Source organism: Podarcis muralis, chromosome 2 (assembly GCF_964188315.1).
Source record: "Podarcis muralis chromosome 2, rPodMur119.hap1.1, whole genome shotgun sequence".
Classification (NCBI taxonomy): Eukaryota; Metazoa; Chordata; class Lepidosauria; order Squamata; family Lacertidae; genus Podarcis; species Podarcis muralis.
Window position 1 is genome coordinate 112,547,976 of NC_135656.1, and position 27,444 is coordinate 112,575,419.

General features: G+C 50.6%; 2 protein-coding genes across 3 annotated transcripts in view; one reads left to right on the top strand and one right to left on the bottom strand.

Moving 5' to 3' along the window:
• Positions 1-2,262: 2,262 nt before the first annotated feature.
• Positions 2,263-27,444, bottom strand: part of LOC114592075 (uncharacterized) — a 32,945-nt gene continuing 7,763 nt past the window's right edge. For both annotated transcript variants that reach the window (XM_077921656.1, XM_077921649.1), the window contains exons 3-11: positions 25,735-25,860; positions 24,113-24,211; positions 21,576-21,689; positions 19,282-19,419; positions 11,405-11,584; positions 10,152-10,328; positions 8,869-9,048; positions 6,302-6,386; positions 2,263-2,632 (exon numbers count right to left, since the gene is read on the bottom strand). In XM_077921656.1, the coding sequence (XP_077777782.1) occupies positions 2,601-2,632; positions 6,302-6,386; positions 8,869-9,048; positions 10,152-10,328; positions 11,405-11,584; positions 19,282-19,419; positions 21,576-21,689; positions 24,113-24,211; positions 25,735-25,860 (1,131 nt within the window). In that variant the 3' untranslated portion in view covers positions 2,263-2,600. The remainder of the gene's footprint in view (positions 2,633-6,301; positions 6,387-8,868; positions 9,049-10,151; positions 10,329-11,404; positions 11,585-19,281; positions 19,420-21,575; positions 21,690-24,112; positions 24,212-25,734; positions 25,861-27,444) is intronic.
• On the top strand, positions 14,589-17,672 carry LOC144327059 (uncharacterized). Its single transcript, XM_077925262.1, has 4 exons — positions 14,589-15,548; positions 15,662-15,821; positions 15,928-17,301; positions 17,524-17,672. The coding sequence occupies exons 1-4, from the start codon at positions 14,589-14,591 to the stop codon at positions 17,670-17,672; spliced, it is 2,643 nt and encodes an 880-aa protein (XP_077781388.1).

Below are 27,444 nucleotides of genomic sequence, written 5' to 3' on the forward strand. Positions count from 1 at the left end.
TAGTCATGCTGGCCACATGACCCGGAAGCTGTACGCCGGCTCCCTCAGCCAATAAAGCGAGATGAGCGCTGCAACCCCAGAGTCAGTCACGACTGGACCTAATGGTCAGGGGTCCCTTTACCTTTTACTAGCTCCAGCTAGCACAACTATTTAGTTGGAGCTGGCTTATTTTGCTGTTTCTGTGGAACTGCATGTGCCACAAGAAGAGGGGGTGTGATTGCCAGGGATATAGCAACAGATACTTTGCTCCGCTGTAGATGCAGCCTCCGAAACAAATCTGAGGTTCTCATGCATGTGGGGCATGTGTCAGTTTCTGCATCAGATGCATGTGTGTCTAGAATTTGAGCAGGTGCAGCTGGTGTTAGATCATTTTCCTTATCTGTTCTAGTTGCTTTCTCTTACCACTCCCCTTACTGCACTACGGAAGAAATCCCTGCCCATCTAAGATGAACCTGTTGCATCAAGCCAGTGGTCCACTGAGGGCTTGGCAACACCAGAGTTTGCTGCGTGTTTCCCCATTTAATTCGCATAGTCCACATAACGTTTGCCCTTCAAATCCCCCCCGTAAAGTCTGGCTTACCTGATACAGTGATAATCCAATACATTAGGGGAAGCTGGGCCATTTGGCAATACTGTTCTGAGGTGGGTGGATCAATTGTCGCTTTCTGCTGCTTTCCTTTCCATGCACATGAGCTCAAATGCATTGTTCTTTTCCGGCTGTGTGTGTAACTATTTCTAGTGCGCTCCTGAATGGAGCGCATTTCGGTCTTCTTTCATTCCTTCAGATTTGCACAAAACCAGGAAACCACACAAGCAAATCTACACTTGCCCAACAGTATTCTTGAGCAGGGATTTTGTGTGTGTGGAAAGTTCACAAATGCAAAAGGGAAAGCCTACCAGGATGAGCAGGAAAGACTAAAGACCTACATTGGCTCCCAGTATGTCAAAGTGTTCTTGCTGACCTTTAAAGCCCTAAATGGCCTCGGACCAGTATACCTGAAGGAGCATCTCCACCCCTATCATTCAGCCTGGACACTGAGGTCCAGCTCCGAGGGCCTTCTGGTGGTTCCCTCACTGTGAGAAGTGAGGTTACAGGGAACCCGGCAGAGGGCCTTCTCATAGTGGCGCCCACCCTGTGGAACACCCTCCCATCAGATGTCAAGGAATAATAATAATTTTTATTTATATCCTGTCCACCTGGCTGAGCTTCCCCAGCCACTCTGGGCGGCTCCCAATCGAGTGTGAAAAACAATCCAGCATTAAGTATTATAAACTTCCCTAAACAGGGCTGCCTTCAGATGTCTTCTAAAAGTCAGGTGCTTGTTTATTTCCTTGACATCTGATGGGAGGGCATTCCACAGGGCGGGCACCACTACCGAGAAGGCCCTCTGTCTGGTTCCCTGTAACCAGGAAATAAACAACTATCTGACTTTTAGAAGATATCTGAAGACAGCCCTGTTTAGGGATCTTTTTAATGTTTGGTGTTTTATTGTGGTTTTAATATTCTGTTGGGAGCTGCCCAGAGTGGCTGGGGAATTATTATTATTAATAATACATTTATTATATTAATTATTAACGCTCTTCCCCCTACAGAAATTCAAATATGTGCTGGTGTGGAGAACTCCAATTTAATATGAATGGGCTGGAAGGTGGATAAACAGCTACCGTATTTTTCGCTCTATAGGACGCACTTTTTCCCCTCCAAAAATTAAGGGGAAATGTGTGTGGAGCGAATGCAGGCTCCCTGGCTTCAGCGATAGCAACGCGAAGCCTCCGAAGCCTGCACTTGTCTTTGAGGCTGGCGGTGGGGGAAAGCAGCGGTTCCCCCCACCGCCAGCCCCACAAGCTTGGCCGAAAAGCCCGCAGGAGCCGTGCGCTCTTTAAAGGGTGCGCAGCTCCTGTGGGCTTTTGCGGGAGATGGGGGAATTCCTCCACCTCCTGCCATAGCAGGGAGAAGGTCTGGGAGAAGCAAACAGGCTGCTGCTCCCAGAGCTTGGGGGGGGGGGGAGAGAATCATATTTCCCCCCTTGATTTCCCCCTCTGAAAACTAGGTGCGCCCTATGGTCAGGTGTGCCCCATAGAGCAAAAAATACGGTAAATAATGCTCAAATGTGGACAAGCCTACAAACCAGCCTCCTTTTCTGGGAAGCATGTGAGCAGGATTAGAGCCTAGCTCTGCTCTCCCCTCCTGCAGGTTCCTGCAACTGGTATTCAGAAGCACTCCCCCCTGCCAGCATCAGAACAAAAAGACTTCACACTGTGTTAGATCACTTTTGTATTATTATTTCAGGCAGTGCATTCCTAAGAAACAGCTCCTGTTGCATGAAGCTTGCACTCCAGCATCCCCTACTATTTCCAATAACTTCACACCCAGATTAAAAAACGCAATCGCAATCAATGTTCCCTACATTAGATCCTCTTCCCCAGGAATGAAGCAGAAGCTCACCGTGCAATACACCCTTTCTAAAAAAAATTGGCAACTCCCCCAGCCCCCGCAGTTTTATGTCTCTCTGTCCAGTGCTTCCGCTGATCAAGTATAATTTCATTTTGTCCAGCATCTCTTCAATTTCCGGAGCGCTTGAGGTCAGTCGGGGCAAGGCTCAGAGAGCAGGCAGGAGAGTCTGGCCTGGAACTGGGAAGAAGCAAAACTGTCAGAGCTGTTTTTCTGCACAAGAGCACTCTTCCCCCACCTGAAATTCCCAGCCACTAGTGTTCAGAACGGGGACACGGGTGGCGCTGTGGGTAAAACCTCAGCACCTAGGGCTTGCCGATCGCATGGTCGGCAGTTCGAATCCCCGCAGCGGGGTGAGCTCCCGTCTTTCAGTCCCAGCTCCTGCCAACCTAGCAGTTCAAAAGCATGTCAAAGTGCAAGTAGATAAATAGGTACCGCTTTATAGCGGGAAGGTAAACAGCGTTTCCGTGTGCTGCGCTGGTGCCGGCTCGCCAGGCCAGAGCAGCTTTGTCACACTGGCCACGTGACCCAGAAGTGTCTCCGGACAGCGCTGGCCCCCGGCCTCTTAAGTGAGATGGGCGCACAACCCTAGAGTCGGACACGACTGGCCCGTACGGGCAGGGGTACCTTTACCTTTACCTAGTATTCAGAAGGATTACTGGTAGAGCCTCTTTTAAAGCCATCCCAAGTTGGGGGCAGGGACGCGGGTGGCGCTGTGGGTAAAAGCCTCAGCGCCTAGGGCTTGCCGATCGAAAGGTCGGCGGTTCGAATCCCCGCGGCGGGGTGCGCTCCCGTCGTTCGGTCCCAGCGCCTGCCAACCTAGCAGTTCGAAAGCACCCCCGGGTGCAAGTAGATAAATAGGGACCGCTTACCAGCGGGAAGGTAAACGGCGTTCCGTGTGCTGCGCTGGCTCGCCAGATGCGGCTTTGTCACGCTGGCCACGTGACCCAGAAGTGTCTGCAGACAGCGCTGGCCCCCGGCCTCTTAAGTGAGATGGGCGCACAACCCCAGAGTCTGTCAAGACTGGCCCGTACGGGCAGGGGTCCCTTTACCTTTTTAAGTTGGGGGCCAGAGAATAACACAGTTTATCTAAGCACTGTGTGAAAAAGTCATTTCTTCTGTCTTTTGCCCTGAATTCCCCAACTTTCATCCTCACTGGCCATACCCAGGTTCTCGTGTTAGGAGAAGCAGGCGCTTCTCGACAGATCGCTGTTAATTCGGTGACAGCAAAAGCAACAGCCACAACCTCTGGAAATATTTCAGTCTGTGTGGCGTCTGCCCTCCTATGTGTGTGACATCATACTGGGTTCATAGGGAAAGTGTTAACTTATTGTAAAATGACTAACCAATGGGAACCCAGGGGGCAGAGTTAACGGTGTATAAGATTTAAGCACAGAGGTTTTTAGAGAGTTAGAGTTGTTGAGAAGACAGTCTGGAGTTAGAAAAGACAGAGAAGAGAAGTTTGTGCGTTAAACAGTTGAGATAATCAGTCAGAAGATATTCCTTATAGGAAGGTATAGGCCAGTAAAGAAACAAAAGTTAAGATACTGACAGGAATATTATCTGAGAAACCATAAACTTGTTAATGTTTGTAAAATAAACTTTTTGGGGGGGTTCACTTTTAACAACTGACTGGACTCAGTGTTTTACCAGAGAGTAACTGGTTGGTGGCAGCAGGGAAGCGAGCACAGTGGTGGCACAGGGATCAATAGACCGTTAAATGTCCGGGAACCCTGTGTGATCGCCACAGTCTGTTACCAATCTCTGTCACACCTTTTAAAAAAAGATGACACTGAAAGCTGCGATCCTGCACCCGCTTATCTAGGAGCATGCCTCAATGAGACTTACTTGTGAATAGAATCATAGCGTTGGAAGGGACCCCAAGAGTCATCTAGTCCAGACCCCTACATCGCAGCAATCTCAGCTAAAACAGGTCGACATCCAACCTCTGCTTAGAAACCACCAATGAACTCTGGATTCAAATTAAGTTATTTATAATAAGGTGACATTGAAAATCAGTGCGAAGTTAGTAAACAGGCAGAGAAGCAGCCCGGTCTATGCACTCTGTACCAGGTATTATGGGTGTGCAGACTCCGATCGGCTCATGTGACGCTTATGATCGGGTAGCCGGCAGGTGTCAGGTAGAAGAACAGGTCAGTGTTTGTGGACAAACATGGCAGAGGTGTTTGGGGAAGGGCGATGGCTCAGTGGTAAGCGAGTCTGCTTTGCACACTGAAGAGCCCAGGCCCAATCTTCAGCATCTCCAGGTAAGGCTGGGAAAGGCTCCCCCCATCTGAAAAAATGGTGCTTCCCTGCCAGCCAGTGCAAACAATACTGGGGTACATGGACCATCTGGTTTAACTAAGTATGCAAGGTACTTCCCTATGCTCCTTAAAGTGGCCTCCCTTCCGAGACTGCTGTGTATGCACTACATGGCTTCCCTGTGCCCTAAAGGTAAAGGTAAAGGTAAAGGGACCCCTGACCATTAGGTCCAGTCACAGACGACTGGGGTTGCGTGCTCATCTCGTTTTACAGGCCAAGGGAGCCGGCGTTTGTCCACAGACAGCTTCTGGGTCATGTGTCCAGCATGACTAAGCCACTTCTGGCAAACCAGAGCAGTGCACGGAAATGCCGTTTACCTTCCCCCCGGAGCGGTACCTGTTTATCTACTTGCACTTTGACGTGCTTTCGAACTGCTAGGTTGGCAGGAGCAGGGACCGAGCAAGGGGAGCTCACCCTGTCACGGGGATTCGAACCGCTGACCTTCTGACTGGCAACTCCTAGGCTCTGTGGTTTAACCCACAGCGCCACCCGCGTCCCATAGGTAGCATTCCCCAACTCTCAAGCAATGCATGCAGGATGTGGGGTGCATCCTGGTCAGAAAAATGGTAAAGGTAAAGGACCCCTGGACGGTTAAGTCCATCAAAGGTGACTATGGGATTGTGGCGCTCATCTCGCTTTCAGGCCGAGGGAGCCGGCGTTTGTCCACAGACAGATTTCTGGGTCATGTGGCCAGCATGACTAAACTGCTTCTGGCGCAACAGGACACCATGACGGAAAACAGAAACGCTGTTTACCTTCCTGCCACAGTGGTACCTGTTTATCTACTTGCACTGGTGTGCTTTCAAACTGTTCCGTCGGCAGGAGCTGGGACAGAGCAATGGGAGCTCACCCCGTCGCAGGGATTCGAACTGCCAATCTTCCGATGGCAAGCCCAAGAGGCTCAGTGGTTTAGACCACAGCATCCTGGTATTATTGCCTTGGAAGTAGCGTAACACAGCTTCTCTGAATAAGGCACGCTTGCGGATGCTTTAGGCTCCCAATCAGCTGGAAGATGCTGCAGCAGATGGCAGCACAGCTGTGCCTGCCAGGGCTGATGGGAGTTGTGGTCCAAAACATCTGGAGTGGGGCTGCAGCAGAATGTCTGCTCCCTCTCGCTTCTTTTGAACCTGCTCCACTGGGGCTGCAGGTGGGCGCTTTTCCCCCTCCCTCCTGTCTCTACTGCTGTGTTACCTCTTCTGGTTTTGGGAAAGGGCTGTAGCTCTACACTAGAGGAGCCACTTTGCACACAGAAAGTCCCAGCTTCAATCTATGGAATCCACAAGTACGGCTTTGAGAGAATTTGGCAGTGTAGACAATACTTGGGACTTGGGATAAAGTGATTGCCAGTGTTCAAATAAGAGTTTGGTGGAGGTTCGGTTGGTTTCTACACATTAAATTCTTTTGGGGGGGTGTGGAGATCAGCTTCTGCATGTCAAGCAGCAAAACATCTTGAGCTGGACTCAAGCTCTGCTATAAAAGAGCAGCACCTTCCCACCCTGACCCTCCATACCCCTCCCAGCCACGTACTTTCTCTCCCTGGCACCTTCTTCAGCCAGAGCTCCTGCAACCTCTGTAGGACCCGGTCCTTCTCCTCTGCCTCTCGCAAAGCTTCCTGCCAGGGATGAAATAATAATAATAATAATTTATTATTTGTACCCAGCCCATCTGGCTGGGTTTCCCCAGCCACTCTGGGCGGCTTCCAACAAAGGACAAAAATACACTAAGATGTCACACATTAAAAGCTTCTCTAAACAGGGCTGCCTTCAGATGTCTTCTGAATGTCAGGTAGTTATTTATCTCTTTGACATCTGGTGGGAGGGCGTTCCACAGGGCGGGCGCCACCACCAAGAAGGCCCTCTGCCTGGTTCCCTGTAGCTTTGCTTCTTGCAATGAGGGAACCGCCAGAAGAGTTTGTGATGTCAGAAGCAGCTGTCAGACGTATCATCACCAAGGCCATGGGCATGTTTGGGGGAGTGTGCCCCACAGGCAGTGGCGGAGAACCCTCTCCGGCACCTGGGGTGGAACGCACCGCCCGGTGACACATGCGCAACGTCCGTACGGACTGCGCATGTGCAGCATCCCGTACAGAGTGCGCGCACGGAGCAGCCCGTAGAGATGCCCATACGGACAGTATGCGCCCTCGGCTGCTCTACAGCTGGGTGGAGGCAGGGGCCATCTTGTCACCCACCCCCAGAGTGGCACCCGGGGCGGCCTGCCCCCTCCGCCCCCCACTTCGTACGCCCCTGTCCATGGGTGCCACCCACTCCAGTCAAGTCTCTTTCCTATCTCCATATCAGCAACCCCCACCTCCAGGCAAGAGAAAGTGTGTGTGGGTGCACGCGCGCACCCACCCACCCACCCACACACACACTTTTCTCTGAGCCAAGGGATCTGGGTAAATGTCAGGTCCAGAAGAATTAATCTAAGCTCTGAAAAGCACAGAGAGTGGAAAGAGGAAGTGGGAAAGAGCATCACCTCTTCCAACTTCCTCCTTCGGCTCTGTGTAGTTTTCAAAGAAGAAGGTGGCCCTCCCTCACTGCCTCGTTTGCAAGGGGGCTCTGTGTGTGTGTGTGCAGGGGTGCCAACTTGAATAAAATATGGGGGGGGGGTAGTATGTCCCGCTCCACATAATAGATGAGAAGACACGGCACATTTGAATGACAATACCCATGAATTGGGGGGAGGGTGGGCAGGTGGGCTGCACCCCTCAAACATTTTATTGGGAGGGAGGAAAGGGACCTCAGCCCCTAGGAGTTGGTGTGTGTGTGTGTGTGTGGAATTATGGGCACCCATGGGTGCCACACTGGCACTCCCTGTAGCTGAACCTGCTCCATCAAAAAATGTAAGGTAAAGGACCCCTGGACAGTTAAGCCCATTCAAAGGCAACTATGGGGTTGGAGCGCTCATCTCGCTTTCAGGCCGAGGGAGCCGGCGTTTGTCCGCAGACAGCTTTCCGGGTCATGTGGCCAGCATGAATAAACTACTTCTGGCGCAACGGGACAGCATGACGGAAGCCAGAGTGCATGGAAATGCCATTTACCTCCCCGCCACAGCAGTGCCTATTTATCTACTTGCACTGGTGTGCTTTCGAACTGCTAGGTTGGCAGGAGCAGGGACTGAGCAACGGGAGCTCACCCCTTCATGGGGATTCAAACCGCCAACCTTCCGATCAGCAAGCCCAAGAGGCTCTGTGGTTTAGACCGCAGAGCCACACATGTCCTGATGTCAAAAAGTGTAACCCCTATGTCAGCCACTAGATGCTAAGCAAGGAATTAAACCAGGCAAATTCCATGTGGCGAAACAGCTTGCTAGATATCAGAGCAGAAGAAGAAAGCCAGCTTTGAGGACAGGCAGTAAATGTTAGGATGAGCTGAGCAATAGGAAAGAGATTCTTAATTGTTGTATTTACTCAGGTTTCTTTTTTTGTTTTTAAGCTTTGCTATTTTCTTCCTGCCACTGAAGCTGGAAAGATAACAATTAAAAGGCTGGTAAACAAAGGGAGACCAAGCCTGCAGGCAAGAGATTTTCACAAACCTTGCTGATGAAATATTTAATCTGGATCTATTTTTAAAGTTGGGGGGGGGGGTGGAGAAGGAAGGCTCCACTTGCCAGCTCCATTTAGTGGGGGAAATGCAACAGAAAGAAGCAGAGCGAGATAATACTGTAATAATGTAATAATACAGCACAGCAGGCAGAGGGCTGCATGTACATTTCCTATACAGTCATACCTCATGTTACATTTGCTTCATGTTACGTTCTTCCAGGTTACGTCCCGCGGCAACCCGGAAGTACCAGAAAGGGTGACTTCCGGTTTCGCCGCTCACGCATGTGCAGAAGCACAAAATGACGTCACACGCATGCGCAGAAACAGTGAATCGCAACCCGCACATGCACAGATGTGCCGCTGCAGGTTGTGCTCTTTTCATGTTCATAGGTACCACTGTACACAAATTGTAGTCACAGGATTTTGAGGTTCTAAGGGAAAGTCTGGCAGGTCCACTCAAGGCTCTTGACCTGCTTTTCCATGTCTGGAGCATCCTAGTCTCCTCTTCTCCCAAGAATCCTTTTTTGAAAACAAAACAAAAACTGCTCACCTCCAGGACCTGCTCCTTCACTGCCTCCATGCCTTGCAGCCGCGCAACTTCTGCGCGATGCTCCTCCAGAGCTGCAGCTCCCTGGGCGAGCTCTGCCTCTGCCTGCGCCAGGCGCCTGCGCAGCTTCTCTGCTTCCTGCGCCCGTTCTTGGGCATCCTGCAAATGCCGGCGCAGCTGCTCCTGCAACGAGATGGAGAAGATTGAGAATTTCCGTTATTGTCACCTGGCTGATGCAGGACAAACTTCAGGCTTGTGGGACCTGCTTTGTTGATTGGCTTGCTACAACCAGGCCCAGAGGGGGGGGGCACATGGGCCACTTGGCCTGGGCCTCTGATTCCAAAGGGGGTCTCGGTCAGTATATTCACAATCGCAGGGGATGCACTGGGGCGGACGTAGAGGCGCAAAGGTGGCGGTGGCGGTGGGCGGATTCCCTATGTATTTTTTAAAAGCACTATTGTATATTGATGGTAAAGCTATGGTTTTCCCAGCAGTGATGTATGGAAATGAGAGCTGGACCATAAAGAAGGCTGATCGCCGAAGAATTGATGCTTTTGAATTATGGTGCTGGAGGAGACTCTTGAGAGTCCCATGGACTGCAAGAAGATCAAACCTATCCATTCTGAAGGAAATCAGCCCTGAGTGCTCACTGGAAGGACAGATCCTGAAGCTGAGGCTCCAATACTTTGGCCACCTCATGAGAAGAGAAGACTCCCTGGAAAAGACCCTGATGTTGGGAAAGATGGAGGGCACAAGGAGAAGGGGACGACAGAGGACAAGATGGTTGGACAGTGTTCCCAAAGCTACCAGCATGAGTTTGACCAAACTGCAGGAGGCAGAGGAAGACAGGAGTGCCTGGCGTGCTCTGGTCCTCTGCTAGGTTGGCAGGCGCTGGGACCGAGCAACGGGAGCTCACCCTGTTGCGGGGATTCGAACCGCCGACCTTCTGATCGGCAAGTCTAGGCTCTGTGATTTAACCCACAGCGCCACCCGTGTCCCTTGGGGTATAGATAATAAATTGTTGTTGGTGTTGTTGTTATCTTTCCCCCCTCCATTTTGCTTTCTACTGGCTTGGTATGTTATTTATTTTTGTTGCGAATTACTTTTGCATTTATTGTTTTACAAAAGTTCCTCAAGTGAGTAATAAGTTGAATAAATAATAAGAAAGAAAGAAAGAAAGAAAGAAAGAAAGAAAGAAAGAAAGAAAGAAAGAAAGAAAGAAAGAAATCTTCTGGAGATAGTTAGGATCCCACAGAGTGCCCCTGTGTTCTCCTTCTCATTCCTACCTGCAGCTCCTGTTCCGTGGCAGAGGCCGCATTTTCCACAGCTTCCAGGCGCCTCTGCCACTGGGCTCTGATCTCCTCCTGTTCAGCCAAAGACCGGGCCAGCAAGTCTTCCTTCTCCTGGATCCTCTGGAGCAGCCCTGGGGCGAAGTCGGGGCTGCCGAGGGAATTGGCGAGCGCCTTGGGTGGAGAAATATTAATAATAAAATTTTATTTATATCCCGCCCTCCCCAGCCGAAGCCGGGTTCAGAGTGGCTAACAACAGTAAAATGATAAAACATTCTAAACCCATTTCATTATAAAATTAATTCAAAACAGATTAATGGCAACCATTGGGCTAGAGTTCTGTGAGGATTGCCAAAGGAGGGAGTCAGGCTGTGCCCTGGCCAAAGGCCCGGTGGAACAGCTCTGTCTTGCAGGCCCTGTGGAAAGATGTCAAGTCCCGCAGGGCCCTAGTCTCTTGTGACAGAGCGTTCCACCAGATCGGGGCCACAGCCAAAAATTTTTTGGTTTTTTTTTGCAGGAATAGAGCTTATGGACCTCATTTAAAGGTAAAGGGATCCCTGACCATTAGGTCCAGTCGTGGCCGACTCTGGGGTTACGGCGCTCATCTTGCTTTACTGGCCAAGGGAGCCGGCGTACAGCTTCCGGGTCATGTGGCCAGCATGACTAAGCCGCTTCTGGCAAACCAGAGCCCAGTCCATGCACTCTGTACCACTCGGCTCCGATTGGCACACTCCAATCGGCTCATGTGACGCTTATGATCAGGTAGCCGGCAGGTGTCAGGTAGAACGACAGGTCAGGCCAAGGGAGCCGGCGTTTGTCTGCAGACAGCTTCTGGGTCATGTGGCCAGCATGACTAAGCCGCTTCTGGCGAACAAGAGCAGCGCACGGAAACACTGTTTACCTTCCCGCCGGAGCGGTACCTATTTATCTACTTGCACTTTGATGTGCTTTCGAACTGCTAGGTTGGCAGGAGCAGGGACAGAGCAACGGGAGCTCACCCCGTCGTGGGGATTCGAACCGCCGACCTTCTGATCGGCAAGGCCTAGGCTCAATTTCAGTTGAACATTGAGAAAAAGGTCTTGGGTCCCCTCCAGACCTGTGTTCCATTGCGTTCATGATGGTTGGTGCTCACAATGGTATCAGGGAGATCGCACATTTGCGTCGCACGTGTTAAATATCAAAACTCCTGTGGCATTCTAGCATTGCCAAGGAGGAGAGGCAATGAGAACTAGAAGCCTAGCAGTTGCTACCTCCACATCCTTGGTGCTGCTGGCAAGCGCTTCCTGGAGGGCTTTGATTAAGGCTTCCTTCTCCTTCAGGGCCAGAAGCAAAGTTTGGTCCCGCTGCTGCCAGGATCCACGGGCCGAGGCGGAGAGAGATTCCAGCCGCTGGATCTCCCGATCCTTCTGATGCAGCACCTCGCGCAAAGCCTGGGGGGAAGAGGGGCAATTGCCAAGGGTAGACAAGACAAACCCCCAGAACAGGAGAAAGCAATGTTATTTTCACGGATCCTCCTTTGTCCTCGCAGAAACAACCGTGTCATCGGAGGTGCCGTCTCTTAGCAACCATAGAATCCTGACTGCTAAACCCAGCAAACTTTTTGTATCCGGGATTGTCTGTCTAACCCTGTAAGAATCCAGATTAATTACCCCCAGCAAACAATGGACTATTTTTTTTAAAAAAAAGTGTTTGCAAATGTCACGTGCTTTTTCTTTAAAAAATTAACATACTAGAAGGAAAGATGTGAAAAGCAAACGAGACGAAGTGAGAACACAAGTTAGTGAAATGGGCTGCATTTCCCATGATGCCGCGCTGCTCCCCACATCCTTCTTAAAACACAAGGCAAAGGCCTACCCTACGTTTATCTGAAATGTCAGGTCAATGTGCCTTTGCAGCCAAGGGGGCTAGAAACTTAGTTCTTGGTTGTTCATTTGCTGAAACCCAAAAGTCCCAAGCTATCAGGGTTTATCCAGAATTCCATTCAGAAAGAAACATAGCCCAAAATTTAAAAAAATGTGTGCGTGTGTGTATCTATATATGCATATAGATATATTATTAATTATAATTATAATTATAATTATAATTATAATTATAATTATAATTATAATTATAATTATAATTATAATTATTATAATTATAATTATAATTATAATTATAATTATAATTATAATTATTTATACCCCGCCCATCTGGCTAAGTTTCCCCAGCCACTCTGGGCGGCTTCCAATCAAGAGTTAAAAACAATACAGCATTAAATATTAAAAACTTCCCTAAACAGGGCTGCCTTCAGATATCTTTTAAAGAGAAGAAAACTGCTTATTTCCTTGACATCTGATGGGAGGGCGTTCCACAGGGCGGGCGCCACTACTGAGAAGGCCCTCTGTCTGGTTCCCTGTAGCCTCACTTCTCACAATGCCCCTTCCGATCGTCAGGAGGAGGGGGGGGGGTTGCGGGATCACGACACCGCCCACACTCGCTCTCGCGAGGCTGGCTCCAGCCTCGCGGGAGGCAGGGGATTTCCCCAATTAGCATACCCTGTGGCGCCAGCCAATCAGCTGGCGGCAGGGGCGGGCCTTCGTAAGGCCACTTAAGGTCGGGGCAGCCCTCGGCTTGCCCCTTTCTACCCTGGAGACGACACAGTTTGTTTCCTAGGTCGCCGCGGGGTCGTCGTCTTCCAGTCTTGCCGCTCCTCGTGGTTCGGATTTCAGCGCTCGGATCGTCGTGCCGGGAGCGCTCATCAGCTGATCGGATCTACCGCCCTTCACAGTGGCTCGCAAGCAAGCGGCCGCTCATCAGCTGAGCTTCGGATCGCCTGCTACCGCTCTTCAGCTGTGCCCCGGATCGTCGTGCCGGCAGCCGGTCAGCAGCACGCAAGCAACCGGCCGCTCATCAGCTGAGCTGCGGCAGCGGAAGGGACTGCCTTCAGCCTCTCAGCAGCCTGCCAGCAAGCGGCCGCTCATCAGCTGAGCTGCGGCAGCGGATCGGAGCGCCGTCAGCCCTTCAGCAGCCTCCCGGCGGCCGCTCATCGCCGGAGCTGGCAACAGGCGACGCCGCTCGCCTTCCTGTGCCCCTGGACTCGTCACCTCTCACGCCTCGGCATTGCACAGGTTTTTCCTAAGGGGCCCCCACAGCGCCATTTTATACACTCAGTGGGCGCCACCACAGGGACGGGGGGCTCCGGGGGGCTGCTAGAGAGTGGTGGGCTCCAAGGGAGCGTTCTTTACGTCCCCCTGGCCGGGAGGGTACCAACGGGTGCCGGGAACTAAAAGGGAGCGTTTTGTTTCGGAGGGCTACAAGGGAGAGTCTAATTTGGTTTTCGCTGTTGCCGTAGATTCTTTTGTTGACCAGGGGACGACCGGCTCAGGAATTACGAATTGGTAGCTCAATTTTAGGTTCTTTAGAGGGGCTTGCTCTCCGTTGTTGGGGAAATAATTGTTGCTTTGCTTGTTTTCGGAGCAAAAAGCGGCACCGTTGCTAGGCTACGGGTTACCTCCGGCCGCCATTTGCTTCTGCCCACGTGGTCTGTGTCGGCCGCCATTTTGCCATAGGCAGGCTAGCCTGTGAGTCCCCTCATAAAGCAAGGCAGAGCGGGCGCCCTTGGGGCAACACAACGTCATAGCAGCACCTATAAAAGCATTTGTGGGCACATTGATTTAGCTTATACTGTATTATTTCAGGTTAATAGGCTACAACCTAGCCGGTTTTCCGGTTGCCTTCACTGCATTTTATAATTATTCGGCTGTTTGGCGCTAAATTAATTGGAGCTAAGTTTTAGTTTGGTAGTCCTACACAGGGTATTTAAAAAGTTATTTGGTGGTTGAAGGCTATTCCCAACTTGTTCAATTTTATTGGGTGCAATAGATAAATACTGAATATCCCTGCTGTGTTCGTTGCTCTTCCAGGCCTGCTCTGCCTGGAGAGTCATTTGGCGTTGCCATAGGAACGCCTGTGTTGTGGCATTTAAAGTTTGCTATTGCTGCTGGCTAGCTCGTTTGTTGCCATAGAAACCCTATCATCTCGCCGGCCAGCAGGACAATTGTAAGTCTAACGACCAGTAATTAGGGGCTATTGTTCCCAGAGCCATACGTAGTGGCTTTCCTGGCAGCTTAATCTCATTGTGTTTTCCCAGCCAACTATAGCAGGTTCTCCAGCCAACTATAGCAGGCTAGATTGATAGGGCTATAGCCCCAGTCACATAAATACATATATAATAAGCAATCACATATATATATAAAAAAATAAATTACATAAATAAATTAACAAATACAAACAAATTATTAAATAAATAATACATGAATAAATAAATAAATAAATAAAAAAGTTAAAAATAAATAAATAAATAAATAAAACAATAAATAAAATAGTCACTCGATTTGCTTACAGACTTGACTTGCCTTGCGCCCATCCCCCCGAGGCACTGCTTTCAGCTTGGCCATGGAGAGCAACAGCAACCCCCAACAATCTCAGCGTGGCAATGCCCTAATGCCAACAGGCCCATGTAACCCGCAGGCCTTGGCCCAGCTCTTTTCCGCGCTGCAATCATTCTACGCGCAGTGCAGGGCACCGATCACTCCCTCTCTGAACATCGTCGAGGTGCCACAAGATTGCATACCAGACACCCCCCCCAGCCAGCAGGGTCAGGATGGTCCCTCCACTAGTGCAGCCAACGTGGTTGAGCAGGCCCCCAACAGGCCACGGACGCGATTACAAGCTGCTAGAACTCAAAAATCTAAGTCAGGTCCACTCAAAGGCAAGGCACCAGCTAAAAAACCTAGGTCGAGTGCACAAAAGGCCAGGCCGGCAGTGGCCTCTACATCAGCCCCGCGCCTGGAGGTGATTGATGTTCCCAGTGTTTTCCAGGATAACCCTAGGCAACCAAGCACCTCGGAGGAGTCATCTTCTGAGGAGGAGCTGCCCCCTCAGCAGGTGGCCGCTGCCAGCGACCCGGCCCCCGACGCACCACGGGGCAGAAAGCGGAAGGCGAAGAAGAAGCACCGGTCGAAGAAAAGCAAGAAGAGGGACACTTCGGACTCCGAGGAGGAAACAGGTACCTCTTCATCAGATGGGGATAGTGACGCTCCAATGGAGACATATTGGGGAGAGGGCGAGGACATTGGAGCTCCCCAGTGGGTGCATGAGCGGGGGGCCAACTCACACAGGAAGACATTTAATGGCACGCTTGATTGGAAGGACGGGGCTCTGGTCCCAGACGTTAAAGTCTCAACCAACGCTGCCACTGACTTTATTCTGGGGAACCACCTCTCTAAGAGGAAGAGGAACAAGATATTGAATGGCAATTACATAGATATGTTTTCCTTGCTGCCCCCAGCTCAGGTCAAGGGAAAAGGGGAAAAAATCAAGTACTATGGGAAAAGGAGGTACAGGGTACCCCGGGTAGAGCGAACGTTTGAGAACTGGCTTAATGGCTATCAAGTGTTTATGGCTGTGGTGTCAAGTTGCTATCCTAAGAGGGGCGCGCACCTCGTGTCCTACCTGGCACACGTCAGGAGATGGCAGGAGATGAAGCTGCTTTGGCGTATGACGAAGACTTTCGGAGGAATGCCTCGCTGCTGTCTTCAACGCGCTGGGACCAAAAGGACAACAATTGCTGGTTTGACCATGTGGGGCCCAATATCGAGAAGAAAACCGCTCAACAGCCAAAAGCTGGTAAGGTGGAGACCCAACGCCGTAGACAGTGCTGGGACTTCAACAAAGGTACCTGTCAGCGTGTTACCTGTAAGTACCTGCACGAATGCGACAGGTGCTTAGGCAGCCACCCTGCAGTCAACTGCTTCAAAGGGAGACAGCAGCCCTTTCGGGGGGGCAGGGGTCACCTCTCTCGGGGAAACAGGGGTGGCTCCGCCGGACCTGCAGCCCCCGCCCAAGGGCCAGCTGGGGCTCGTTACTAACATCTCCCTAGGCCTCGCGTGCTCTCCAATAAAATTGGAGCCCTTGAGAGCACTCTTAAAGTTCTATCCAAATAGACAGGCAGCTCACCTTCTGGAGGAAGGGTTTTCTGAAGGCTTTAGAATTCCGGTTGCTTTTACACCCAATTCCAGTTGCCCCCCTAACCAGAAATCAGTCTTAGAAAGGCCCGACATCGCGCTTAAAAAGATACAAAAGGAGATTACAGCCGGCAGGGTGGCCGGTCCATTCGTAACCCCGCCTATCGAGGGGCTTCATATCTCCCCGCTTGGTATTGTCCCAAAGAAGGCCCCCGGTGAATTTAGAATGATACACAACCTGTCCTATCCCAAAGGAACCTCGGTTAATGACGCCATTCCCCAAGAGATGTGCACGGTGAAGTATTCTTCTTTCGATCAAGCTGTGCGGTTGGTGCGGAGCTTTGGCAGGGGCGCCTTTTTGGCAAAATGTGACATTGAGTCAGCATTTCGCCTACTCCCGGTTCATCCGGAAGACTACCGCTGGTTGGGTTTCAAATTCCAGGGAGCTTTCTTCATTGACAAAGCTATGCCCATGGGTTGTTCTATTGCCTGTGCTGCGTTCGAGACCTTCAGCACATTCCTGGAATGGGCCCTAAAGTTTAGAACTGGCGCTCTAGGGGTGGGTCATTATCTCGATGATTTTATTTTGGTGGCAAGTGACGCTGGGAAGTGTAGGTCCCTCCTCCTGGCCTTCGAGTCCTTAGCTAGGGAACTGGGGGTCCCCCTGGCAGGCGAGAAGACCGAGGGTCCGGTCACTACCATGACCTACCTGGGCATTGAACTTGACACCGTAGCCCAAACCTCGCGCTTACCGGCTGAAAAATTGGTTGCCTTAAGAGAGCTTATCGGCCAAATGCTGCCCCTAAAGAAGGTCACCTTGAGACAAATTCAATCCCTCCTGGGGCACCTCAACTTCGCCTGCCGTGTAATTTCCCCCGGTCGTCCTTTCTGCGGCCGCCTGGCAAAACTGTCCACGGGCTTACGGTCGCCCCATCATAGGGTACGCCTTTCCAAGGCAGTGAAGGCAGACCTCCTGGTTTGGTTGCAATTCCTGGATGGTTTCAACGGCATATCGCTTTGGCAGGATAGTTTGGCGCTGCAGTCTGATTTCCAAGTACATTCGGATGCGGCCGGGTCCTTAGGTTTTGGGGTCTACTTCAGGGGCCAGTGGTGTGCCCAGCCCTGGCCTCCCTCCTGGCAAGGTAAACCAATACTACGTGACTTGACATTCTTAGAATTCTTTCCCATCGTAGTTGCAATTCACTTATGGGAAGACCAGTTCAAAAACCATAGGGTCTGTTTCTGGACGGACAATCTAGCGGTCGTGTCAGTTTTGAATAAACAATCGTCACGCTCACCCAGAATAGCGTCCCTTTTACGGTACTTTGTCCTTTCCTGCCTGCGGTTGAACCTTCACGCTTCAGCCAAGTTCGTCCCTGGCATTGATAATAACATCGCGGATGCTCTATCTCGTTTCCAGATGGAACGCTTTCGCTCATTGGCGCCGGATGCGCAGCAGCAGCCGCAACCATTCCCGGAGCACCTCTGGAATATTGGCAGCGAGAAGCAATAAAGGGAGTATTGTCTGCGCTAGCGCCCTCTACCCTGAGATCGTATAATAAGGCATGGCTAGACTTCGCATCCTTCCGCATCAAAAAGGGTCGGTCCAAGCCAGGCAGGCCACCATCCAAGTCTGAGGTCATAGAGTATTTGGTCCACCTTAGAGATCTTGGCCGGGCCCCCAAAACCCTCAATATTCATTCAGCAGCTATATCCTTCTTTTGTAAAACTCTATTTTCTGTGGACCCCTGTGCGCATTTCGTGGTGCGTAAGATGCTTGAGGGCTGGCGCAGGTCCAGGCCTCATGGTCGGGACAGGAGAAGGCCAATAACTTTAGATATACTCACCCAAATCCGTAGGAAGCTGAGGGCCCTGTGTTGGTCAAGATATGAAGCAAGATTATTTTCGGCAGCGTTTTCTTTCGCATTTTTTGGCGCCCTACGCATAGGCGAAGTGGTCTGTGAGGACCGCGTAGCCTCTAAGGGGCTTTTGTTGGGCGACGTAACGGTGGCCAGTACGCATGTGATGTTAAAAATCCGTAGCTCAAAGACAGATCAGCTTGGTAAGGGAGCCTTGGTTCGCCTTCAGGCGTCTCAAACAGCGGGCCCGTGCCCTGTAAAGGATGCTAGAAAATACCTGTACGTAAGACCGAAATCTAGTGGCCCCTTTTTCATACATTCTGACGGTTCCTCCCTCTCTAAACAACAGTTCACGAGGGTCATGCGCAAAGCAATCGCTGCTATCGGGCTCCCCCAAGAGGAGTATGCCGCGCACTCATTTCACATTGGGGCGGCGACCACCGCCGCCCATATGGGCTTACCGGCTGAAAGAATTATGGACATGGGGCGTTGGAAATCCAACGCATACCAGGGTTATATACGGAAGCCCGAGGCGTATAAACAGGCCCTAAACAGGGCTGCCTTCAGATATCTTTTAAAGAGAAGAAAACTGCTTATTTCCTTGACATCTGATGGGAGGGCGTTCCACAGGGCGGGCGCCACTACTGAGAAGGCCCTCTGTCTGGTTCCCTGTAGCCTCACTTCTCGCAATGAGGGAACCGCCAGAAGGCCCTCGGTGCTGGATCTCAGTGTCAAGGCTGAACGATGGGGGTGGAGATATACTGGGCAGGTATACTGGGCAGAGGCCGTTTAGGGCTTTAAAGGTCAGCACCAACACTTTGAATTGTGCTCGGAAACGTACTGGGAGCCAGTGTAGATCTTTCAGGACCGGTGTTATGTGGTCCCGGTGGCTACTCCCAGTCACCAGTCTAGCTGCCGCATTCTGGATTAATTGCAGTTTCCGGGTCACCTTCAAAGGAGCGCATTGCAGTAGTCCAAGCGGGAGATAACTAGAGCATGCACCACTCTGGCGAGACAGTCCGCAGGCAGATAGGGTCTCAGCCTGCGTACCAGATGGAGCTGGTAGACAGCCGCCCTGGACACAGAATTAACCTGCGCCTCCATGGACAGGTATATTTAAAATCACCAGCCTTGACCACAGGAGAGGCCAGGACTCAAATTAGTTTCCCCACTGTGTTGAAGTACAAATAACTTCCCACCATATTGTCCTTAGTTTTGGGCCCCTCCTCCCTCGATCACAGTACCCCCTCTCTCTGTTCATACATGCAAGGTCTCCTCTCCTGTGCGGAGGGCAGCGCCAAGTCTTGCCAGGTCGGCGTCTTTGTCCTTCAGTGCCTCTTGAAGGTGCCTCACCTCACGGTGCACAGACTCCAATGCCAGGAAGTGACCGGACAAGGTCTTCTGTCAGGGCAAAGAGAAGGAGACAAAATGAAGAGATACCAGGAGCTGCCTTACTCCGAATCGAACCAATGCCTTACATATGGGATGGGAAGAAGGCAGATCAGGATCGATTCCCCGTCTGTGGAATGCTCTCCCCAGGGAAGTTCGCCCGGTGCCTTCATTACACACCTTCAAGCGCCAGGCAAAAACGTTCCTTTTTAACCAGGCCTTCGGTTGATCTGTTTGACATCCTATATACAGTGGTACCCCAGGTTAAGTACTTAATTCGTTCCGGAGGTCTGTACTTAACCTGAAACTGTTCTTAACCTGAAGCACCACTTTAGCTAATGGGGCCTCCTGCTGCCGCTGTGCCGCCGGAGCACGATTTCTGTTCTCATCCTGAAGCAAAGTTCTTAACCTGAAGCACTATTTCTGGGTTAGCGGAGTCTGTAACCTGAAGCATATGTAACCTGAGGTACCACTGTACAGTCATACCTCACGCTGTGTCCTCTTCAGGTTATGTTTTTTCAGGTTGTAGACTGCCGAAACCCGGAAATACCGGAACAGGTTACTTCCGGGTTTCGGCAGTCGCACATGCACAGAAGCACTAAATCATGCTTTGCGCATGTGCAGAAGTGCCGAATTGCAACCCACGCATGCGCAGGCGCGGGTTGCAAATGCTGCAAGTTGCGAACATGCATCCTGCATGGATCATGTTCGCAACCGAAGTGTCCACTGTATACCCTTTTAAAATGTAGCTCTTTTCTGGGGGGGGGGGTGTTATTTTTATTCTGAATATATATGTTGTGATCTTTTCTATGAACCACCCAGAGACCTCCAGGTATAAAGGTAAAGATACCCCTGACTATTAGGTCCAGTCATGGACAACTCTGGGGTTGCGCGCTCATCTCACTCTATCGGCCGAAGGATCCGGCGTTTGTCCACCGACAACTTCCGGGTCATGTGGCCAGCATGACTAAGCCGCTTCTGGCGAACCAGAGCAGCGCATGGAAACACCGTTTACCTTCCCGCCGGAGTGGTACCTATTTATCTACTTGCACTTTGATGTGCTTTCGAACTGCTAGGTTGGCAGGAGCAGGGACTGAGCAACGGGAGCTCACCCCATCGCGGGGATTCGAACAGCCGACCTTCTGATCGGCAAATCTTAGGCTCTGTGGTTTAACCCACAGCGCCACCCGCTTCCTCCGGGTATAGGGTGGTATATAAACTCAATTAACAACAACAACAACTATTGGTAGATCCCCAGAGGACTGGCAGTAGATCAGCAAGGAGTTTTGATTCCCAAGTTCCAAAGCAGCAAAAACCATGTCATACTGATCCATACATTTAAAGCAGGTTAAACAGAAATTTAATGCGCATGGCTTCTCCCCAAACAATCCTGGAATGAACTGTAGTTTGTTTAGGGTGCTGGGAATTATTTCTCTGTGAGGGGGGAACTACAGTTCCCAAGATTCTTTGAGTGAAGCCAAGTGTGTTACATGTGCTTTGAATAGATGGTGGGGATGCAGCCTAACAAATTTATTGCGGTGCAAGCTTTCATGGTTCGCATGTGCATTTAAAACACTCTCACGCCACTTTAACAGTCACTAAAGGTAAAGGTACCCCTGCCCGCACGGGCCAGTCTTGCCAGACTCTAGGGTTGTGCGCTCATCTCACTCTATAGGCCGGGAGCCAGCACTGTCCGCAGACACTTCCGGGTCACGTGGCCAGCGTGACAAGCTGCATCTGGCGAGCCAGCGCAGCACACGGAACACTGTTTACCTTCCCGCTAGTAAGCGGTCCCTATTTATCTACTTGCACCCGGGGGTGCTTTCGAACTGCTAGGTTGGCAGGCGCTGGGACCGAACGACAGGAGCGCACCCCGCCACAGGGATTCGAACCGCCGACCATGCGATCGGCAAGTCCTAGTCGCTGAGGTTTTACCCACAGCGCCACTCGCGTCCCTAACAGTCGTCCTTAACAGTCACTACTTTCCCCCAGAGTGTCCTGGGAGATGTAGCTGGTTAATGGTGCTGACCGCATAGACCTCCAATCCCAAGCACCCTTAAAACTAAAGTTCCCAGGATTCTCCGTGGCTGTTAAAGCGGAAATTGGATGTGTGGATCGGGATCCTCAGTGATCAGGTTCCTATTTCTGGCTCCATGCACTCCCGTTACCTCTAAGGCCTGGTCTCTCTCCTTCAGGCGATGGGCCATTTGCTTTATCTGGGCTTCCAGCATAGAGGGCTTGACCCCCGCAGGGCCAAGAGACTGCAAGAGGAGAAGACAGTCCTGTGGAAGAGAAAGAGGATGACACACACACACACACACACACACACACACACACAGAGAGAGAGAGAGAGAGAGAGAGAGAGAGAGAGAGAGCGCTTTATGCTGAGGAGCTGAAATCCTTTCCTACATCCTACCCATTCCCCTTTTAAAATTATTTTATTTATAATCTTCAATTTCATACATTTCAATAACTTTGCAATCATTTTAACTTCTATGCTGCTTTTTATTTTATTTTATTTATGCTTTTCAGGTTTATATGTTTACAATCATTTTAATATTTCAAACTCGACTTCCCCCTCTTTCTGCGGTTCCTTAAAACTATTTTTAATATTTTCTGCATATCCAAATTAACTTCATTTGCTCATTTATTCATCTACTTTAAATATATACTCTTATAAAACTGCAGGTTATTACAATAATCCTGCCGACGCTCTTATCTGTTTACAGTTTGTTTGTAAATATTCAATAAACCATTTCCATTCTTTTATAAAAAGTTTGCTATCTTGATTTCTTATTTTTTCAGTAAGTTTTGCCATTTCTGCATATTCCACAAGTTTTCGTATCCATTCTTCTTTTGCTGGGACTTCTTCTTTCCATTTTGGGGCAAGTAACATTCTTGCCGCTGTAGTCACATACATGAATAAATTTCTATACAGTCTGGGTAGTTGTGTCCCTATACAGTGGTACCTCGGGTTACATATGCTTCAGGTTACAGACTCCGCTAACCCAGAAATATTACCTCAGGTTAAGAACTTTGCTTCAGGATGAGAACAGAAATTGTGTGGCGGCAGCAGGAGGCCCCATTAGCTAAAGTGGTGCTTCAGGTTAAGAACAGTTTCAGGTTAAGAACAGACCTCTGAAACGAATTAAGTACTTAACCCAAGGTACCACTGTAATTCCCAAAAGGAAGGCTTCTGGGTTGTTGTTTTTTTTACAAATGTCATTTTAAACATCTTTTTCAATTCATTATATTTCATTTCCCAGTAAGCTTTAACCTTCCTACAAAAGCCACCATGTCCTGCCCATTGCCATTTGAGGTATTGGAAGGGGAGAGGTGCCTATGCCTCAGTTACCTTTGGGGAAAAAATAGTTTCTGAAATCTTAACCCATCCTTATTCCAGGGAGCTCAAAGCAGCACACAAAATTATGCACATTTTAATCCTCACAACAACCCTGTGAGGTAGGTTAGGCCGAGAGCACACCACTGGCTCAAGCAAGCTCAGCAAGCATCATGGCAGGGGAAGAATTTGAACCGGGGCAACTTTGGTTCTCAAAACAGGCAGAAATCCAGCTTTTGAAGCTGTTCCAAGACTCAGTCCCTCTCTATTCTCAATCTAGGCATGCAAGAGTCCTGATAAAAGGTCAATGAGACATTCCAGCAAGGGGTAAAATCACTCAAGGGAGATGAGAATCAGGTCTGGGGAGGAGCATTGGTCTGAGGAGAGTCCTGAAGGCCACTCAGAGAAGAATGGAGGACCACTTAAGTTCCTCACTGCTACTTCAAAAGTTCATGCCAAAAAAAACCCACCTCTCTCCCACAGCCCAAGAACAACAAATTTGGTTAAAAAGAAGGGGGGGGGGAGCCACTGAAATAGAACAACATCAGCACCGAAATGCCTCAGAAAATAAAAAGGTCTTTGACTTGCGCCATAAAAATGGAATGTTCCACAAATACAGGACTAATCCCCTCAAAAGCCCTGTTCTTGCACTGCTGTCCTTTGAACGTCTCTGAAGGGCGGCACCCAAAGAAAGGTATCAGTAAAAAAGTTAAAGGACCCCTGGGCGGTTAAGTCCAGTCAAAGGCGACTATGGGATTGTGGCGCTCATCTCGCTTTCAGGCCGAGGGAGCCAGCATTTGTCCACAGACTGTTTCTGGGTCATGTGGCCAGCAGGACTAAACCGCTTCTGGCACAACCGGACACTGTGAAGGAAGCCAGAGCGCACGGAAACACCATTTACCTTCCTGCTGCAGTGGTACCTATTTATCTACTTGTACTGGTGTGCTTTCGAACTGCTAGGTTGGCAGGAGCTGGGACAGAGCAACGGGAGCTCACTCCGTCGCAGGGATTCGAACCGCCAACCTTCCAATAGACAAGCCCAAGAAGCTCCGTGGTTTAGACCACAGGGCCACCCAGAGAAAGCTATCAGAGAACCACCAATAGAGGGTCTGAGGAGACCAGAGCAGGAAAAGGTATTAGGGGTTGTGACAAAAAACAGCTGTCCCATTCAGGTTCCCCATTCTGTGTAAGAAGAGCCCTGCAGGATCAGGCCCAGCCAGTCTCCTGTTCTCACTGTGGCTGACCGGATACCTCCATGGGAAGCCTGCACCTCCGATTCATCCTTTTCACCCATTTGAGAGATTCGGATGGGCCACTCTATCACAGCATGGGATGCCAAGGTTTTTTTCCCCTCTCCCTCCTCACCTGTAAGGCCCTTTCCTTGCTCTGCAGACACCTTGCCAGCCGCTGAATCAGCCGCTCTTGGCTACTGGCGGCCTTCACCTCCGGTGAAATCCCAGCCTCCTAATATTGGGGAACAAAACAAAACAGTTTTGGACAAATTCTGAGGTATGCCCAAGAGGGCAGGGAAGGGAGCAAAAAGGAAACAGTGACCAGGTCCTAACATCAAGAGGCAGTGCTAAACCAAGACTTGGCAACCTGCTTTTCACCAAGTCAGAACTGAGTGCTTTTCACCAAGTCTATTCAACTCAGTACTGTCAACTCTGACCGGCAGCAGTTGTCCAGTTTTTCAGGCAGCAGCTTTGCCCAGCCTGACCTGGAAACGCCAGGGACTGGGGCCTTCGTAATGCAATGCAGATGCTCCATCACTGAGCTACTATGATCAGACATTTTGCTACCCAAGGGAAAATAAAAAGGTGATCCCTGTCTACTTTCCCATATTCCAGCCAGGCTGGCAGTACATTCTTACTTCAACACTAGAGATGGGGCAGCACCCTTCACTGCCTCCACCAGAAACAGGAGCAATGGCCTAGCTTAGCAATATCACACCACCACTTGCTCAGGGCTGTCCTGAGAAGAGAACTCCATAATAGTTGTTATAATAGGTAAAGGTAAAATGGTAAAGACCCCTGGACAGTTAAGTTCAGTCAAAGGCGACTATGGGGTTGCAGCGCTCATCTCGCTTTCAGGCCGAGGGAGCTGGCGTTTGTCCACAGACAGTTTTCCGAGTCATGTGGCCAGCATGACTAAACCACTTCTGGTGCAACGGGACACCATGATGGAAACTGGAGCGCACAGAAACACTGTTTACACCACTCTGGCGAGACAGTCTGCGGGCAAGTAGAGTCTCAGCCTGCGTACCAGATGGAGCTGATAAACAGCTGCCCTGGACACAGAATTGACCTGCGCCTCCATGGACAGATGTGAGTCCAGAATGACCCCCAGGCTGCGCACCTGGTCCTTCAGGGGCACAGTTACCCCATTCAGGAGCAGGGAGTCCTCCACACCTGCCCACCTCCTGTCCCCCCAAAACAGTACTTCTGCCTTGTTAGGATTCAACCTCAATCTGTTAGCCGCCATCCATCCTCCAACTGCCTCCAGACACTCACACAGGACCTTCACCGCCTTCACTGGTTCCGATTTGAAAGAGAGGTAGAGCTGGGTATCATCTGCATATTGATGAACACCCAGCCCAAACCCCCTGATGATCTCTCCCAGCGGCTGCATGTAGATTTTGAAAAGCATGGGGGAGAGGACAGAACCCTGAGGCACCCCACAGGTGAGAGCCCAGGGGTCTGAACACGCCTCTCCCACCACCACTTTCTGAACACGGCCCAGGAGAAAGGAGCGGAACCACTGTATAACAGTGCCCCCAGCTCCCAGCCCCTCTAGGCGGTCCTAGAGGGACAACAACAGCTAACAAAAGCAGCTGCCGGCCAGTGCAGACAATCCTGAGCTAGATGACGCCAAGGTCTGACTGGACAGAAGGCTCCAGAGCTCCCTATGCGCAGCTTGCAATTTGGGAGCGAAGCAAAGGCTGCCCTGGCCAGTTTTCCCTCCCCTGCCCCAAAGCAAAATGGCTCTACCGGCTTCACGTCCTCTCCCAGCTTCTCCTGAAAGCTCCTGAGTTCTTCTTCGGCAGCCTCAAGGCGCTGCTTCAGGTTCTCATACGCCCCTTGGACATCCTGTTGCAGCATCTGCTGAACTTGGAACTAAGGGAAAGGAAACAGGGTTAGATCGGGAGGGTTCCTGGGTGGCAAGATCTATGCGGGTGAGAGGGATTGCCAGGGCTCAAGTCCTCACCCAGGGGTGTGCCCCCTAATTAGGGTCCCGTGGGGCAAGGGAGGAATAAAACCGGAAGTTTCGGGGCCAGAATCAGGCAGACAGGCTGCTTTTGTGTTGGATACTCTTGCCGCATTTTGCCACCAGAAACCGCCTCTTAACTTCTAGGCTCCTCCAAGGAGCTGAAGGCAGCGTGCATTGCTCTTCCCATCTCCATTTGAACCACACAAGAACGCTGGCAAGGTTGGTTCGGCTGAGAGGAAGCATCTGGCCCAAGGTCAGCCATGGCTGGGTGGGAATTTGGACCCAGTATACACCATGGTTTGCTTCAACAGTTCCTGGGTTAGCTCAGAAATGAGCAGACAAAGTATGGTTTATTTCATGGGTAGGCAAACTAAGGCCCGGGGGCAGGATCCAGCCCAATCGCCTTCTAAATCCAGCCCGCGAATCAGTGTGTTTTTACATGAGTAGAATGTGTCCTTTTATTTAAAATGCATCTCTGGGTTATTTGTAGGGCCTGCCTGGTGTTTTTAGATGAGTAGAATGTGTGCTTTTACAGTGGTACCTCTGTTTACAGACGCTTCAGGTTACAGACTCCGCTAACCCAGAAATAGTACCTCAGGTTAAGAACTTTGCTTCAGGATGAGAACAGAAATCGTGCTCCGGCGGCGCGGCAGCAGCAGGAGGCCACATTAGCTAAAGTGGTGCTTCAGGTTAAGAACGGTTTCAGGTTAAGAACGGACCTCCAGAATGAATTAAGTACTTAACCCGAGGTACCACTGTATTTAAAACACATCTCTGGGTTATTTGTGGGGCATAGGAATTCGTTCATTTTGTTAAAAAATATATATAGTCTGGCCCCCCACAAGGTCTGAAGGACAGTGGACCGGCCCTCTGCTGGAAAAGTTTGCTGACCCCTAGTTTATTTCCTCAAGGTTTGTTTTGTCCCCCACCCCCCCAATCTGGTTCTACCTCTTTAGTTTGGTGGATGTTTAGGAGGTTCATACGCCAATAACAAACTACAGCCGCATGTTGTGGTTGCTGGCATCAAACAAACCATAGTTAAATCTGACATCCACACACGCAACACTTGGGCTAAACAAACTATGGCTTATGCCATAGTCTGGCTGAATGCAGAGGAATGGTGGGAGGCACCAGTTGGGACACCCCCAAGAGAAGAAGGCTTAGAGCCCAGGGAGAGGTGGTGGGATGATGATGAGTGGTCAGGGCAAGAAGAGGGAGAAGACTAGGAAGAGGAGGGTTGGAAGCTGAAAAGGCAACAGGGTTTAGTGAGCAGGGAGAACCTGTGGCAGAGAGCAGTCCGGAAGCAGAAGCGGAATCAGGAGAGGAGGGAGGGCAAGAGGCAGAGATGAGTCAGGCTGGTGAAGAGTCCAGGAGGTGTCCCCGCTCCTGCTGTGACAAGGTCCTCTCCCTACAGTCTCCCAGGACCCGAAGAGGTATGAAGAGAGAGGAGCACAGGCAGGCAAGACGGCAGAGTCTCAGATTGCTTGGGA